At 33.5% G+C, this 15390-nt stretch overlaps 1 protein-coding gene across 3 annotated transcripts in view; it reads left to right on the forward strand.

Annotated features, from left to right (window-relative positions):
• si:dkey-15h8.17 (uncharacterized protein LOC100034454 homolog) overlaps positions 1–9319 on the forward strand; it is a 103924-nt gene extending 94605 nt beyond the window's left edge. For all 3 annotated transcript variants that reach the window (XM_062069549.1, XM_062069548.1, XM_062069552.1), the window contains one exon: positions 8846–9319. In XM_062069549.1, the coding sequence (XP_061925533.1) occupies positions 8846–8966 (121 nt within the window). In that variant the 3' untranslated portion in view covers positions 8967–9319. The remainder of the gene's footprint in view (positions 1–8845) is intronic.
• Positions 9320–15390: the final 6071 nt, after the last annotated feature.

A 15390-nucleotide genomic window follows, 5' to 3' on the forward strand; every position in this document is an offset into this window, starting at 1 on the left:
GCTGCCCCCGCGACCCGACCTCGGATAAGCGAAGGAAGATGGATGGATGGATGTCACTGGCCTATCAGCTGCGCACACACACGGAGTACTTACAAGCAGACACGAGAACGGACGCATTTTGGCTTAAAAACTAGCGATAAAGGTGAACTTATAACACTGAAACGCCCTCAGGAAGAAGTTAGAAACCTTAAAATGTAAAAAAAATATATATATCTATCTATTGGTGGCATCATAGGAGAAAGTTTTGTACACGTTTCACTTTTGCATCTCATGGCACATAATTGTGGTGCGTTCAAGGACCTTTGATTAAAGTTATAAACTTTAAAAGGTAAAAAATATGAATCTATTTGTGGCAGCATAGGAGAAAGTTTTGTACAAATTTCACTTTTGCATCTCATGGCACATAACTGTGGTGCGTTCAAGGACCTTTGATTAAAGTTAGAAACTTTAAAAGGTAGAAAAATATATAAATCTATTTGTGGCAGTATAGGAGAGAGTTTTGTACCCGTTTCACTTTTGCATCTCATGGCACATAACTGTGGTGCGTTCAAGGACCTTTGATTAAAGTTAGCAACTTTAAAAAGGTAAACAAAATGTAAATCTATTTGTGGCAGAATCTGAGAAAGTTTTGTACACGTTTCACTTTTGCATCTCATGGCACATAACTGTGGTGCGTTCAAGGACCTTTATGATTAAAGTTAGAAACTTTAAAAGGTAAAAAAATTGAAATCTATTTGTGGCAGCATCGGAGAAAGTTTTGTACACGTTTCACTTTTGCATCTTATTGCACATAACTGTGGTGCGTTCAAGGACCTTTAATTAAAGTTAGAAACTTTAAAAGGTAAAAAAATATATAAATGTATTTGTGGCAGTATAGGAGAAAGTTTTGTACAAATTTCACTTTTGCATCTCATGGCACATAACTGTGGTGCGTTCAAGGACCTTTGATTAAAGTTAGCAACTTTAAAAAGTTAAACAAAATGTAAATCTATTTGTTGCAGAAATGGAGAAAGTTTTGTACACGTTTCACTTTTGCATCTCATGGCACATAACTGTGGTGCGTTCAAGGACCTTTGATTAAAGTTAGCAACTTTAAAAAGTTAAACAAAATGTAAATCTATTTGTTGCAGAAATGGAGAAAGTTTTGTACACGTTTCACTTTTGCATCTCATGGCACATAACTGTGGTGCATTCAAGGACCTTTATGATTAAAGTTATAAACTTTAAAAGGTAAAAAATATGAATCTATTTGTGGCAGCATAGGAAAAAGTTTTGTACAAATTTCACTTTTGCATCTCATGGCACATAACTGTGGTGCGTTCAAGGACCTTTGATTAAAGTTAGAAACTTTAAAAGGTAGAAAAATATATAAATCTATTTGTGGCAGTATAGGAGAGAGTTTTGTACACGTTTCACTTTTGCATCTTATTGCACACAACTGTGGTGCGTTCAAGGACCTTTGATTAAAGTTAGAAACTTTAAAAGGTAAAAAAATATATAAATGTATTTGTGGCAGTATTGGAGAAAGTTTTGTACAAATTTCACTTTTGCATCTCATGGCACATAACTGTGGTGCGTTCAAGGACCTTTGATTAAAGTTAGCAACTTTAAAAAGTTAAACAAAATGTAAATCTATTTGTTGCAGAAATGGAGAAAGTTTTGTACACGTTTCACTTTTGCATCTCATGGCACATAACTGTGGTGCGTTCAAGGACCTTTATGATTAAAGTTATAAACTTTAAAAGGTAAAAAATATGAATGTATTTGTGGCAGCATAGGAGAAAGTTTTGTACACATTTCACTTTTGCATCTCATGACACATAACTGTGGTGCGTTCAAGGACCTTTGATTAAAGTTAGCGACTTTAAAAAGGTAAACAAAATGTAAATCTATTTGTGGCAGCATCGGAGAAAGTTTTGTACACGTCTCACTTTTGCATCTTATTGCACACAACTGTGGTGCGTTCAAGGACATTTGATTAAAGTTAGAAACTTTAAAAGGTAAAAAAATTGAAATCTATTTGTGGCAGTATGGGAGAAAGTTTTGTACATGTTTCACTTTTGCATCTTATTGCACATAACTGTGGTGCGTTCAAGGACCTTTAATTAAAGTTAGAAACTTTAAAAGGTAAAAAAATATATAAATGTATTTGTGGCAGTATAGGAGAAAGTTTTGTACAAATTTCACTTTTGCATCTCATGGCACATAACTGTGGTGCGTTCAAGGCAGAGGTGGGACCAAGTCATTGCTTTGCAAGTCACAAGTAAGTCTCAAGTCTTTGCCCTCAAGTCTCGAGTCAAGTCCCGAGTCAAGACAGGCAAGTCCCGAGTCAAGTCCAAAGTCAAGACTGGAAAGTCTCAAGTCGAGTCCCAAGTCCTGCATTTTGAGTTTCGAGTCCTTTCAAGTCCTTTTAACCACAGACTAATATTTTTACACAGATTGTGTATCCTTTTAAAACGCTGTGTGTATTTATTAAAACAAGTGCATTTGAAATTGCAGGAAAAAAAATAGTGCTGACATTGCAATTCATAATAGCACTATTAACAGTAATTTTAATAGTTTAAACAATTTTAAACATTTAACTCATTCCTTTACAGAATAAACACATTTGCAAAAACAAACATTAACATACTATTGGTTGTATTTTATGAAAATAATATTACCACAGAGTTGAGAAGGAGCAAAGATCTTCAATATTTGTATGTGAAAATCACAAATAAATCTTCTGGGGGAGGATGACCCCCCTACAGGGGTTTGGTTTACAAACTTTCAGCCCCACCTAAAACAAAATTCACAAGCCGCCACTGATTATGATGCATTCTCATTTTAGGCAAAATATAAGACAATACTTTCTTAACAGTATAATTGTAACCAGGAATAAGTCTTCAAGTAACAATATTCAAATACTAACATTGTTGGGTAAAACAGCATTTGGTTTTATTCTGAATGTAGTGAAACAAATTGGTGGTTTTAGCTGATATAAAGACTTTCAGGTGTTTATATATTTTTAAGTATTTGGCAGACGCTTTTATCCAAAGCGACATACATAAAAAATACATACATAACAATCACTGTAAACATGATCATTTAAGGGAAGAATGTAATACAAAATATCAATACAAAGTGTCAAGACAGAATAAACTCTCTGCTGCTGCAGCAACAGAGATACAGTCTATAGGTCCCTAAGATATATAGATATCTAATGTATTCATACATTGTTTATGTAGGATATACGCATGTATATATAACCTAATCATATTGTTTCTTCAATTTAAAAATAGCTTACCGTTTTTTCCCCCTTCTCTGGGATTATATTCCCAGTTTTGATCTCGGACGTCTGGTCACTTATAGCGTATAAGAATATTATATTACTGTTAAGCAAACTATGAATAATAAAACTTGCCAAAACATGTGTCCGTTATCATAGCTACACGTATGACAAAAAACCGCGTGAAAATCAGTGGTATTCAGTGAGGTAAAATGAATTAAATGCGCTGACAGTTCATTGCTCCTGACAAATGAATTGCACTGAGTGGAGCGGATCACCACTCCAAGATGGCGGCCCCGCGTCTCGTCTGCGCCAGTAGGCAGTAGCGCTCCATGCTGCGTACCCTTAAAACATGTCTATGGTTATGACGTTAGCAGTGAGTTTACAGCCTCACTGATTTAACTACACAGCAAATAAAAGTCATGTTACTTAGCCAATAAACGTTATCTTACATTCAAAACTTACCCTTCTTTGGGCAACTTCAAATGTCGAACGAAGTTGGAAGTTGTTGCGTCTCTGTCTGTAATATTCGAACTGCGTGATTTGCATACGCAATTCGTTTTTTGTTGACCAAGTCGTAGTTTTTGTACCCGAACGAAACCAACTTTGGCATAATTGTTTCTCTCTGCCGCATTGTTTGACAACTCTTGTTCGGTGGTTGTCCTGCAATTTGATTGGATGAATGCTGTGTGATGAAAACAACGTATAACTAATTTGATTGGCTGTTGTATTGACAGCACACCAGCTGACAGGCAGCACACACGCGGATAGACAGACAGACACGTACAAAATGAAAGATACGGAGCGCCCCCAAATAACTTTTTAAGCTTTGGGTTTTGGGGAAAGTAGCAAGTCATGTCAAGTCAAAAGGCTCAAGTCCAAGTGAAGTCACAAGTCATTGATGTTAAAGTCTAAGTTGAGTTGCAAGTCTCTTTACATTTTGTCAAGTCGAGTCTAAAGTCATCAAATTCATGACTCGAGTCTGACTCGAGTCCAAGTCATGTGACTCGAGTCCACACCTCTGGTTCAAGGACCTTTGATTAAAGTTAGCAACTTTAAAAAGGTAAACAAAATGTAAATCTATTTGTGGCAGAATCTGAGAAAGTTTTGTACACGTTTCACTTTTGCATCTCATGGCACATAACTGTGGTGCGTTCAAGGACCTTTATGATTAAAGTTAGAAACTTTAAAAGGTAAAAAATATGAATGTATTTGTGGCAGCATAGGAGAAAGTTTTGTACAAATTTCACTTTTGCATCTCATGACACATAAATGTGGTGCGTTCAAGGACCTTTGATTAAAGTTAGAAACTTTAAAAGGTAAAAAAAATATATATAAATGTATTTGTGGCAGTATAGGAGAAAGTTTTGTACACGTTTCACTTTTACATCTCATTGCACACAACTGTGGTGCGTTCAAGGACCTTTGATTAAAGTTAGCAACTTTAAAAAGGTAAACAAAATGTAAATCTATTTGTGGCAGCATCAGAGAAAGTTTTGTACACGTCTCACTTTTGCATCTTATTGCACACAACTGTGGTGCGTTCAAGGACATTTGATTAAAGTTAGAAACTTTAAAAGGTAAAAAAATTGAAATCTATTTGTGGCAGCATCGGAGAAAGTTTTGTACACGTTTCACTTTTGCATCTTATTGCACATAACTGTGGTGCGTTCAAGGACCTTTGATTAAAGTTAGAAACTTTAAAAGGTAAAAAAATATATATAAATGTATTTGTGGCAGTATAGGAGAAAGTTTTGTACACGTTTCACTTTTACATCTCATTGCACACAACTGTGGTGCGTTCAAGGACCTTTGATTAAAGTTAGCAACTTTAAAAAGGTAAACAAAATGTAAATCTATTTGTGGCAGCATTGGAGAAAGTTTTGTACACGTCTCACTTTTGCATCTTATTGCACACAACTGTGGTGCGTTCAAGGACCTTTGATTAAAGTTAGAAACTTTAAAAGGTAAAAAAATTAAAATCTATTTGTGGCAGCATCGGAGAAAGTTTTGTACACGTTTCACTTTTGCATCTTATTGCACATAACTGTGGTGCGTTCAAGGACCTTTAATTAAAGTTAGAAACTTTAAAAGGTAAAAAAAAATATAAATGTATTTGTGGCAGCATAGGAGAATGTTTTGTACAAATTTCACTTTTGCATCTCATGGCACATACCTGTGGTGCGTTCAAGGACCCTTGATTAAAGTTAGAAAGTTTAAAAGGTAAAAAAATATATAAATGTATTTGTGGCAGTATAGGAGAGTTTTGTACACGTTTCACTTTTGCATCTCATTGCACACAACTGTGGTGCGTTCAAGGACCTTTGATTAAAGTTAGAAAGTTTAAAAGGTAAACAAAATGTAAATCTATTTGTTGCAGAATCAGAGAAAGTTTTGTACATGTTTCACTTTTGCATCTCATGGCACATAACTGTGGTGTTAGCTGCTAGCTATCTTGCAGCTAACATGCATCCGCAGTCTGCTGTGTTTTAGCTACTTCTAAATCACTAATCCTCGCCTCCATGGCGACGAACAAAGTAAGTTTCTTACAAGTAGCATTATCACTGGAGGACGAGGAATAGCTAAACATGCTTCACTACACACCATAGCTCACCGGCGTCAATGCGAATGAACGTAAAGAAACGCCATGGGTGGATCTACACCTGACATGTAATGATACCAAGTACAATAGCGTATGTAGTCGATACTACGACGTTTTTCTCTTTTTTTTTAATTCATGCTATGTTTAGAAACTCGGGACAAATGAGGACTTTGAATATGACCAATGTATGATCCTGTAACTACTTTGTATCGGATCAATACCTAAATTTGTGGTATCACCCAAAACTAATGTGAAGTATCAAACAACAGAAGAATAAGTGACTATTACATTTTAACAGAAGTGTAGATAGAACTTGTTAAAACAGAAAGTAAGCAGATATTAACAGTAAATGAACAAGTGGATTAATATTCCATTTTTACAGTTTGTCCTTCATAGTGTTGACAAAATAATAGGTGTATAAATGACACAATATGTTACTGCATACGTCAGCAGACTAATTAGGAGTCTTTGTTTGTTTACTTACTACTAAAAGACAAGTTGTCTAGTATGTTCACAAGTTTATTTAAGGACTAAATTGCAATAATAAACATATGTTTCATGTACCCTAAGATGTTTTGTTAATATAAAGCCAATAATGACTTTTTTTTTGTGGTCCCTTTTAATTAGAAAAGTATCGAAAATGAGATTCAAAAGTGAAACGTGTACAAAATGTTCTCCTATGCTGCCACAAATACATTTATATATTTTTTTTACCTTTTAAAGTTTCTAACTTTAATCAAAGGTCCTTGAACGCACCACAGTTATGTGCCATGAGATGCAAAAGTGAAATTCGTACAAAACTTTCTCCTATACTGCCACAAATACATTTATATATTTTTTTACCTTTTAAAGTTTCTAACTTTAATTAAAGGTCCTTGAACGCACCACAGTTATGTGCAATAAGATGCAAAAGTGAAACGTGTACAAAACTTTCTCCGATGCTGCCACAAATAGATTCATATTTTTTACCTGAATGGGTGAATGTGGAAATACTGTCAAAGCGCTTTGAGTACCTTGAAGGTAGAAAAGCGCTATACAAGTATAACCCATTTATCATTTATTTATTTACCTTTTTAAAGTTTCTAACTTTAATCAAAGGTCCTTGAACGCACCACAGTTATGTGCCATGAGATGCAAAAGTGAAATTTGTACAAAACTTTCTCCTATGATGCCACCAATAGATTCATATTGTTTACCTTTTAAAGTTTCTAACTTTAATTAAAGGTCCTTGAACGCACCACAGTTATGTGCAATAAAATGCAAAAGTGAAACGTGTACAAAACTTTCTCCGATGCTGCCACAATTACATTTATATATTTTTTTACCTTTTAAAGTTTCTAACTTTAATCAAAGGTCCTTGAACGCACCACAGTTATGTGCAATAAAATGCAAAAGTGAAACGTGTACAAAACTTTCTCCGATGCTGCCACAATTACATTTATATATTTGTTTACCTTTTAAAGTTTCTAACTTTAATCAAAGGTCCTTGAACGCACCACAGTTATGTGCCATGAGATGCAAAAGTGAAACATGTACAAAACTTTCTCTTATGCTGCCACAAATACATTTATACATTTTACCTTTTAAAGTTTCTAACTTTAATCAAAGGTCCTTGAATGCACCACAGTTGTGTGCAAGATGCAAAAGTGAAATTTGTACAAAACTTTCTCCGATGCTGCCACAAATAGATTCATATTTTTTACCTTTTAAAGTTTCTAACTTTAATCAAAGGTCCTTGAACGCACCACAGTTATGTGCAATAAGATGCAAAAGTGAAACATGTACAAAACTTTCTCCTATGCTGCCACAAATACATTTATATATTTTACCTTTTAAAGTTTCTAACTTTAATCCAAGGTCCTTGAACGCACCACAGTTATGTGCCATGAGATGCAAAAGTGAAATTTGTACAAAACTTTCTCCTATGCTGCCACAAATAAATTTATATATTTTTTTACCTTTTAAAGTTTCTAACTTTAATCAAAGGTCCTTGAACGCACCACAGTTGTGTGCAATAAGATGCAAAAGTGAAACGTTTACAAAACTTTCTCCTATGCTGCCACAAATAAATGTATACATTTTTTTACCTTTTAAACTTTCTAACTTTAATTAAAGGTCTTTGAACGCACAACAGTTATGTGCAATAAGATGCAAAAGTGAAATTTGTACAAAACTTTCTCCTATGCTGCCACAAATACATTTATATATTTTTTTACCTTTTAAAGTTTCTAACTTTAATTAGAGGTCCTTGAACGCACCACAGTTATGTGCAATAAGATGCAAAAGTGAAACGTGTACAAAACTTTCTCCTATGCTGCCACAAATAAATGTATATATTTTTTTACCTTTTAAAGTTTCTAACTTTAATCAAAGGTCCTTGAACGCACCACAGTTGTGTGCAATAAGATGCAAAAGTGAAACGTGTACAAAACTTTCTCCTATGCTGCCACAAATACATTTATATATTTTTTTTACCTTTTAAAGTTTCTTACTTTAGTCAAAGGTCCTTGAATGCACCACAGTTGTGTGCAAGATGCAAAAGTGAAATTTGTACAAAACTTTCTCCGATGCTGCCACAAATAGATTTACATTTTGTTTACCTTTTTAAAGTTGCTAACTTTAATCGGTCTCGGGACAACCCTATCGTATACAAAGACATATTTGGTGCCATCTAAGAGTTCGTAACCTGGAAAGTTGTCAAAAAGAGGGGTTCATAGATGGAGGTTCCAGTGAAAAAGAGAGTTAAATTGTCCTCACTCTCCCTCTGCTCCGTAAAGGAAGAAATATTATGTCCAAAATTGTGGAAATACTAATCTGTTGCTGTGGATTATTGTTGACAATGTGTTGCTGTGGATTATTGTTGACAATGTGTTGCTGTGGATTATTGTTGACAATGTGTTGCTGTGGATTATTGTTGACAATGTGTTGCTGTGGATTATTGTTGACAATGTGTTGCTGTGGATTATTGTTCCCAGGTGCTTCTTGGGCATCAACCCAGAAAAAGGTGCAAAGTCCCAGAAAAGACGCGCCGGCAACATGAACGCACAAATCAGCTCCCTTTTCCGGAAGCTGCTGGATTTTGAATGGTCAGCATGAAAGGATGCGGTCCCTGGTCAGGCAGGACCTTTGGTCAACTTGTTGGCTTCCACCAGTTTTCTCCCAAGTGGGGTTGCGGGGGCAGCAGCCAAAGCAGAAGCCCGGACTTCCCTCTGCCCAGAGACTTTGTCCAGTTCTTTGCGGGTCAACTTGTTTTGTTAATGGAGCCTCGCAGCTAAGTCCTTTATGCTATTGTGTAGCAAAATAACTTTCTTGTGTTACGTTAACACACTGCTGCCTTTTCACATTAAAAGTCTGCTTTTGGTCTGGAATACATTTCTAAATATATGACAATTATTTCTCAAACTAAAGCAACTTATGTATGAAATACAATAATAATTATAACTGATACTTCAAAATAAAACATGTATGTGTATATAAATATATATATATAATGTAATTATATATATATACATATACATATATATATATATAATTATATTTTATATATATATATGTGTGTATATATATAATATAATTATATATATATATATATGTATATATATAATATAATTATATATATATATATATATATATATATTATATTATATATATATATATATAATTATATTATATATATATATAATTATATTATATATATATATACACACATATATATATATATATATATATGTATACATATGTGTATATATATATGTATATATATATATGTGTGTGTGTATATATATATATGTGTGTATATATAAATATATATGTATATATATATATAATATAATATATATATATGTGTATATATATATGTATGTATATATATATATATATAATATAATATAATATATATATGTGTGTGTATATATATATATATGTGTGTGTATATATATATGTATATATATATATATTATATATGTGTATATATATATAATATATATATTATATATATATATATTATATATATATATACTATATATATATATATATACACATATATATTATATATATATACACACACATATATATATACATGTATATATATTATACATATATATTATATATATGTATATATATATATATATGTGTGTGTATGTGTATATATATGTGTGCATGTGTATATTTATTTATATATATATATATACACACACACACACACAAAAATTATGATAAACTGTTGAATATGCTATGATTACATGTCTCGTAGTTCCCACCATGATTTAGGGCTGGCCGATAAAACGATATCAATTAATATCGCGATACATGTAATTGATATCAATAAAAAATGTGTTTAAAAAAAGTTTTTTTTACTTCTTAGTCGGAAAAAACAAATTGCAAAGCAAGGTTGGTTGTATGAACAAAAGGCTCTCTGGTAACCCAGCAACGCAGGAAGTGATCACTGATCAGTGGAAGTGACAGCCAATCAGGTAACAGTATCAGCCATCAAGTTTTGTTGTGCCATCTTGTTGTTGAAAAGTCACCTGGAGATTTTTCCCAAAGGGACAGTAGTCAGACCAATGTGGTCTGTAAATGATGCAAGGCGCTTGTAATCAATAATAGCACACCCCCTGAGCCGCGCTCACCCTTTAGAGCACAGCTGTACCTTCCTGGCACTAAACCTGCAGAAAATAGTCCTCAGCTTTACATTTTGCACTATTTTCTTACACTTTATTAAGAAGCATTTCTTACATATTCCTTTTTTTTTAAGAGCTTATTATTAAGTGTTCAGTGTGATTTGACTATTTTGTTGACATTGAGTGTTTGCCACGCTTGTGTTGACATTTCCTTTCTGCCTTCATAGGTTACATTTGAAACAAAAACGTTTTCATTGTGTGAATGCTCCAAAGCATTCACACTTAGGGATGATGTTTGATAAGAAATTATCGAGTTCGAGCCCATTATCGAAATCCTCTTATCGAACCGATTCCTTATCGAATCCAGATAGGTTGTTGTATATGGAAAAAAACACAATATTTGGTTTAACAAAAGTTCACTCTTATTTTATAAGGAAAAAAAAAAAAATGAATAAATGAATATTGACTGTTACCCCCCTAAAAAAAAAAAAAATATTTACTGTTGTTACCCAAAGTATATTAAGTGGGATTTTTCAGAAAAACAAATATATACAGTAACACAAAAACAACCTGTCTCTGTGATCACTATAGGTGTATAAATAATAATATTAGTGTTAAATAAAATCAGTCCCTTGGGCACAAAACTGAAAATAATACAGCTCTCCAAAAAGTGCACTTCTGCTGCTATTGGAACATACTAACTACACACACAGGCAGACAGCTAACAAACAATCCAAGACGTCTAATAAAGTTCCAAAGCAGATTAATCCATTTAGGCTCTTTATTGTTGTTGATCTTGCTTTGTCTTTTCCTATCTTTACTTTTGTCTTACACTGGACTGTTATTTTATTTAAACTGAAATACACACAATGACAAATGTATAAGTTATGTGATTCATACTGAAATTTAATACACAATATGTACATATTAGCTTCACACAAATATACAGTACTATCATCAAACAAATACTTCTGAGTGTTGAAACTATTTCACTATTTCAGTCCTCAAAACATCCATTGAAACAGTGCACAAAAATCGTTTTTCAATAAACATCTTAGTATCAAATGTAACCACTTTCCACCTTAATATTGAGTTACAAAAACAAGCTAAACAGTTTACTTACAGACTTATCTTTTCCAAGGCTTGTAAGAGCTAACACAACTTGTCTACTTCTCAATTGTCTCAACCCGGAAGTGCCCAAACTAATGACGCGTAGTATTTTCATATCGCCACAAGGTGTCCGTAAGAGTCCACAATCAAATGGGCATAACATTGCCGTCCCACAGGGCATTTCCTGTACGTGGGAAGGGATTCGTTCCCAGGGATTCGAATAAAGAACCAACTCTTTTTCTTTACTATAGTGGCCTCGATAACGGGTACCGGTTCTCAAAAAGGGATTCGAGTCCATAGAATCTGTTATTTTCTTATCGAACAACCGGGAGAACCGATTTCGAACATCATCCCTATTCACACATATGGTTTTCTACACCAAAATTCATCTATTTATTCTTATTCTTCTTCTCCAGATTTTGGCACGGTCTACCTTCCACATTTTTCACCAGATTCAAACTGTTCCAACTTCAAACTGTTCAGCCTATTCGGGAATCGCGGGCTTTCCCTTGACAAATTCCAAATATTCCCAGATTTCTGACCACATTTTCCCCCATTCAAAATGAATTGGCCATTTTTCAAACTTCCACCATTTCCACATTTTTCAACAGATTCAAACCATTCCACCTTCAACATATTCCACCATTCTGGAAATTCAAACTACTTTTTTTCCCCAAGTTCAAAAAAATTCCAGGATTTTCCAGAATTCCTGGTTTTCCAAAGCCCTATTTCCACCCTTTTTTCTGGTGACTACTCCTTCCACATTTTTCAACGCATTTCAACCGTTCCACCGTCAAAATGTTCCTCTTAATCAGGACCAAAACCAAGTTGTTTTTTGAACTGGAAAAATTCCAGGAATTCCATAATACCATTTCTCAATTCAACATGTTACTACTTCAACATTTCTCGACCGATTTTTAAAAATTCCAACACCAACCATTTCAATTCGTTCAGACCAGGGGTGACCAAAGTGCGGCCCGGGGGCCATTTGCGGCCCGCAGCTAATTGTTTACCGGCCCGCCACACATTCTGCCAAAATTGCAAAATTGATAATATTGCAAAAATTAAAAAAAACATTTAAAAAAAAAGTGGAATGAGGTGAAATCTAACAAGAAAAAGTGGCAATGTTGACACAAAGCTGCCATGCAGGCTGTTTTTTTTCTTTTGTCTTTGTTTATTTTTATTTTTTTTGCCATTGCTATAAAAAAAAAAGACAAAATCTATGTTATAATGAATTATTACTTAAAAAATGTCACTTTAAAATGTTTTATGTGGAAAAAAATATTGCATATATTGTGTGGTTGCCATAAAAAAACATCAACGTTTTATCTGACATAAGAGCATAAAAACAAACAAAATAATAGTTCAAACGTAAAATGGACAGATATATCTGAAGTTGATCTCGTAATTTAAGTGTTAAAAGTAAAAAAAAAAACCTAATAAAAATGTATCACTTTATGAGTGGGGCACCTTTTGGATCCCAAATATATTTAGTAGGATTTTATTTAACTTTTCACTGTGATTACTCAAAAATATGAAATAATTCAAATCAATGGTGTCCTGCATTATTGATCTTTTAGGGCTCTAATTACTAAATACTGCATATTTCAGTTTTACTATAAAAAACAAAGTTGTCTTTGACAGAAAAGCCATAAAACCTTTTTTTTTTTACTTTATATCAACCTCAAGTTGATATAGAGATTTACTGTAAGGCGTTAAATAAAAAATAATAAGAAGAATTTGACTTATTTTTAACGTTTTAATGACTGAGACCCTTTATGGTCCCCGGGAGCCCTAAAGGTTAAAAACAAAAAAAAATCCATATATTTTGTTAAGGTTTGAAAATGAAAAATGTCAAAATAGCCCCCGTATGCTTAAATTTTTCCGTGTGCGGCCCTCAGTGAAAAAAGTTTGGACACCCCTGATTCAGACCATTCAAGTTTTTTTTACCATTTTCAAAAAAAAACCAACTAAACTTCCCCAAATTCCCATTGAAATCAATGGGACATTCTTCAAAGTTCCAACTACCACATTTTATTATCCGATTCAAACTGTTACAAATTCAAAATATTAAACCTGTTCAGGAATTGTGTGCTCTACTTCAACAATTAAGTCATTTTGAAGTTCAACTTCAGCATTGGAGCATTCACACGCAAATCCTTCAGGAATTGCTTCATCTAGTTTAATATATTTTTCTCCCGGTCCCTATTTTTGATAGGTCATGAATATCAATAATTAGAGATGTCCGATAATGGCTTTTTCGCCGATATCCGATATTGTCCAACTCTTAATTACAGATTCCGATATCAACCGATACGGATATATACAGTCATGGAATTAACAAAGTATGCCTAATTTTGTTGTGATGCCCCGCTGGATGCATTAAACAATGTAACAAGGTTTTCCAAAATAAATCAACTCAAGTTATAGAAAAAAAGCCAATATGGCACTGCCATATTTATTATTGAAGTCACAAAGTGCTTTTTTTTTTTTTTAACATGCCTCAAAACAGCAGCTTGGATTCTGGGTATTTGTTCTGTTGTGTTAATGTTGTGTTACGGTGCGGATGTTCTCCCGAAATGTGTTTGTCATTCTTGTTTGGTGTGGGTTCACAGTGTGGCGCATATTTGTAACAGAGTTAAAGTTGTTTATACGGCCACCCTCAATGTGACCTGTATGGCTGTTGACCAAGTATGGCTTGCATTCACTTGTGTGTGTGTGTGTGTGTGTGTGTGTGAAAAAGCTGCATATATTATGGGCCGGCACGCTGTTTGTATGGAGGAAAAGCGGACGTGACAACAGGTTGTAGAGGATGCTAAAGGCCGTGCCTTTAAGGCAGGGGTGTCCAAACTTTTTCCACTGAGGGCCACACACGGAAAAATTTAAGCATGCGGGGGCTATTTTGATATTTTTCATTTTCAAACCATAACAAAATATATGGATTTTTTTTTTTAACCTTTAGGGCTCCCGGGGACCCTAGAGGGTCTCAGTCATTAAAACGTTAAAAATAAGTCAAATTATTTTTTTTATTTTGCGCTTACAGTAAATCTCTATATCAACTTCAGGTTGATAAAAAGTTAAAAGAAAAAAGGTTGTATGCCTTTTCTGTCAAAGACAACTTTGTTTTTTATAGCAAAACTGGAAATATGCAGTATTTAATAATTAGAGCTCTAAAATACCAATAATGCAGGACACCATTGATTTTAATTCTTTCATATTTTTGAGAAATCAGTGAAAATATTAATAAAATTCCACTAAATATATTTGGGATCCAAAAGGTGCCCCACTCATAAAGTGATACATTTTTATTAGTTTTTTTTTTACTTTCAAGACTTAAGTTACGAGATCAACTTCAGATATATCTGTCGATTTTATGCTGGAACTATTATTTTGTTTGTATTATGCTCTTTTGTCAAAAAAAACATTGATGTTTTTATATGGCAACTACACAATATATGCAATATTTTTTCCACATAAAACATTTTAAAGTGACATTTCTGAAGTAATTGGAGCCTTGAATAGGTCAATAATTCATTATAACATACATTTTTTTTGTCTTTTTTTTTGAGCAATGGCAAAAAAATAAAAATAAACAAAGACAAAATAATTAAAAAACAGCCTGCATGGCAGCTTTGTGTCAACATTGCAACTTTTTCTCGTTAGATTTCACCTCATTCCACTTTTTTAAATGTTTTTTTTAATTTTTGCAATACTATCAATTTTGCAATTTTTCCAGAATGTGTGGCGGGCCGCACTTTGGACACCCCTGCTTTAAGGCACACCCCCAATAT

This window comes from Entelurus aequoreus, linkage group LG14 (assembly GCF_033978785.1).
Source record: "Entelurus aequoreus isolate RoL-2023_Sb linkage group LG14, RoL_Eaeq_v1.1, whole genome shotgun sequence".
NCBI lineage: Eukaryota > Metazoa > Chordata > Actinopteri > Syngnathiformes > Syngnathidae > Entelurus > Entelurus aequoreus.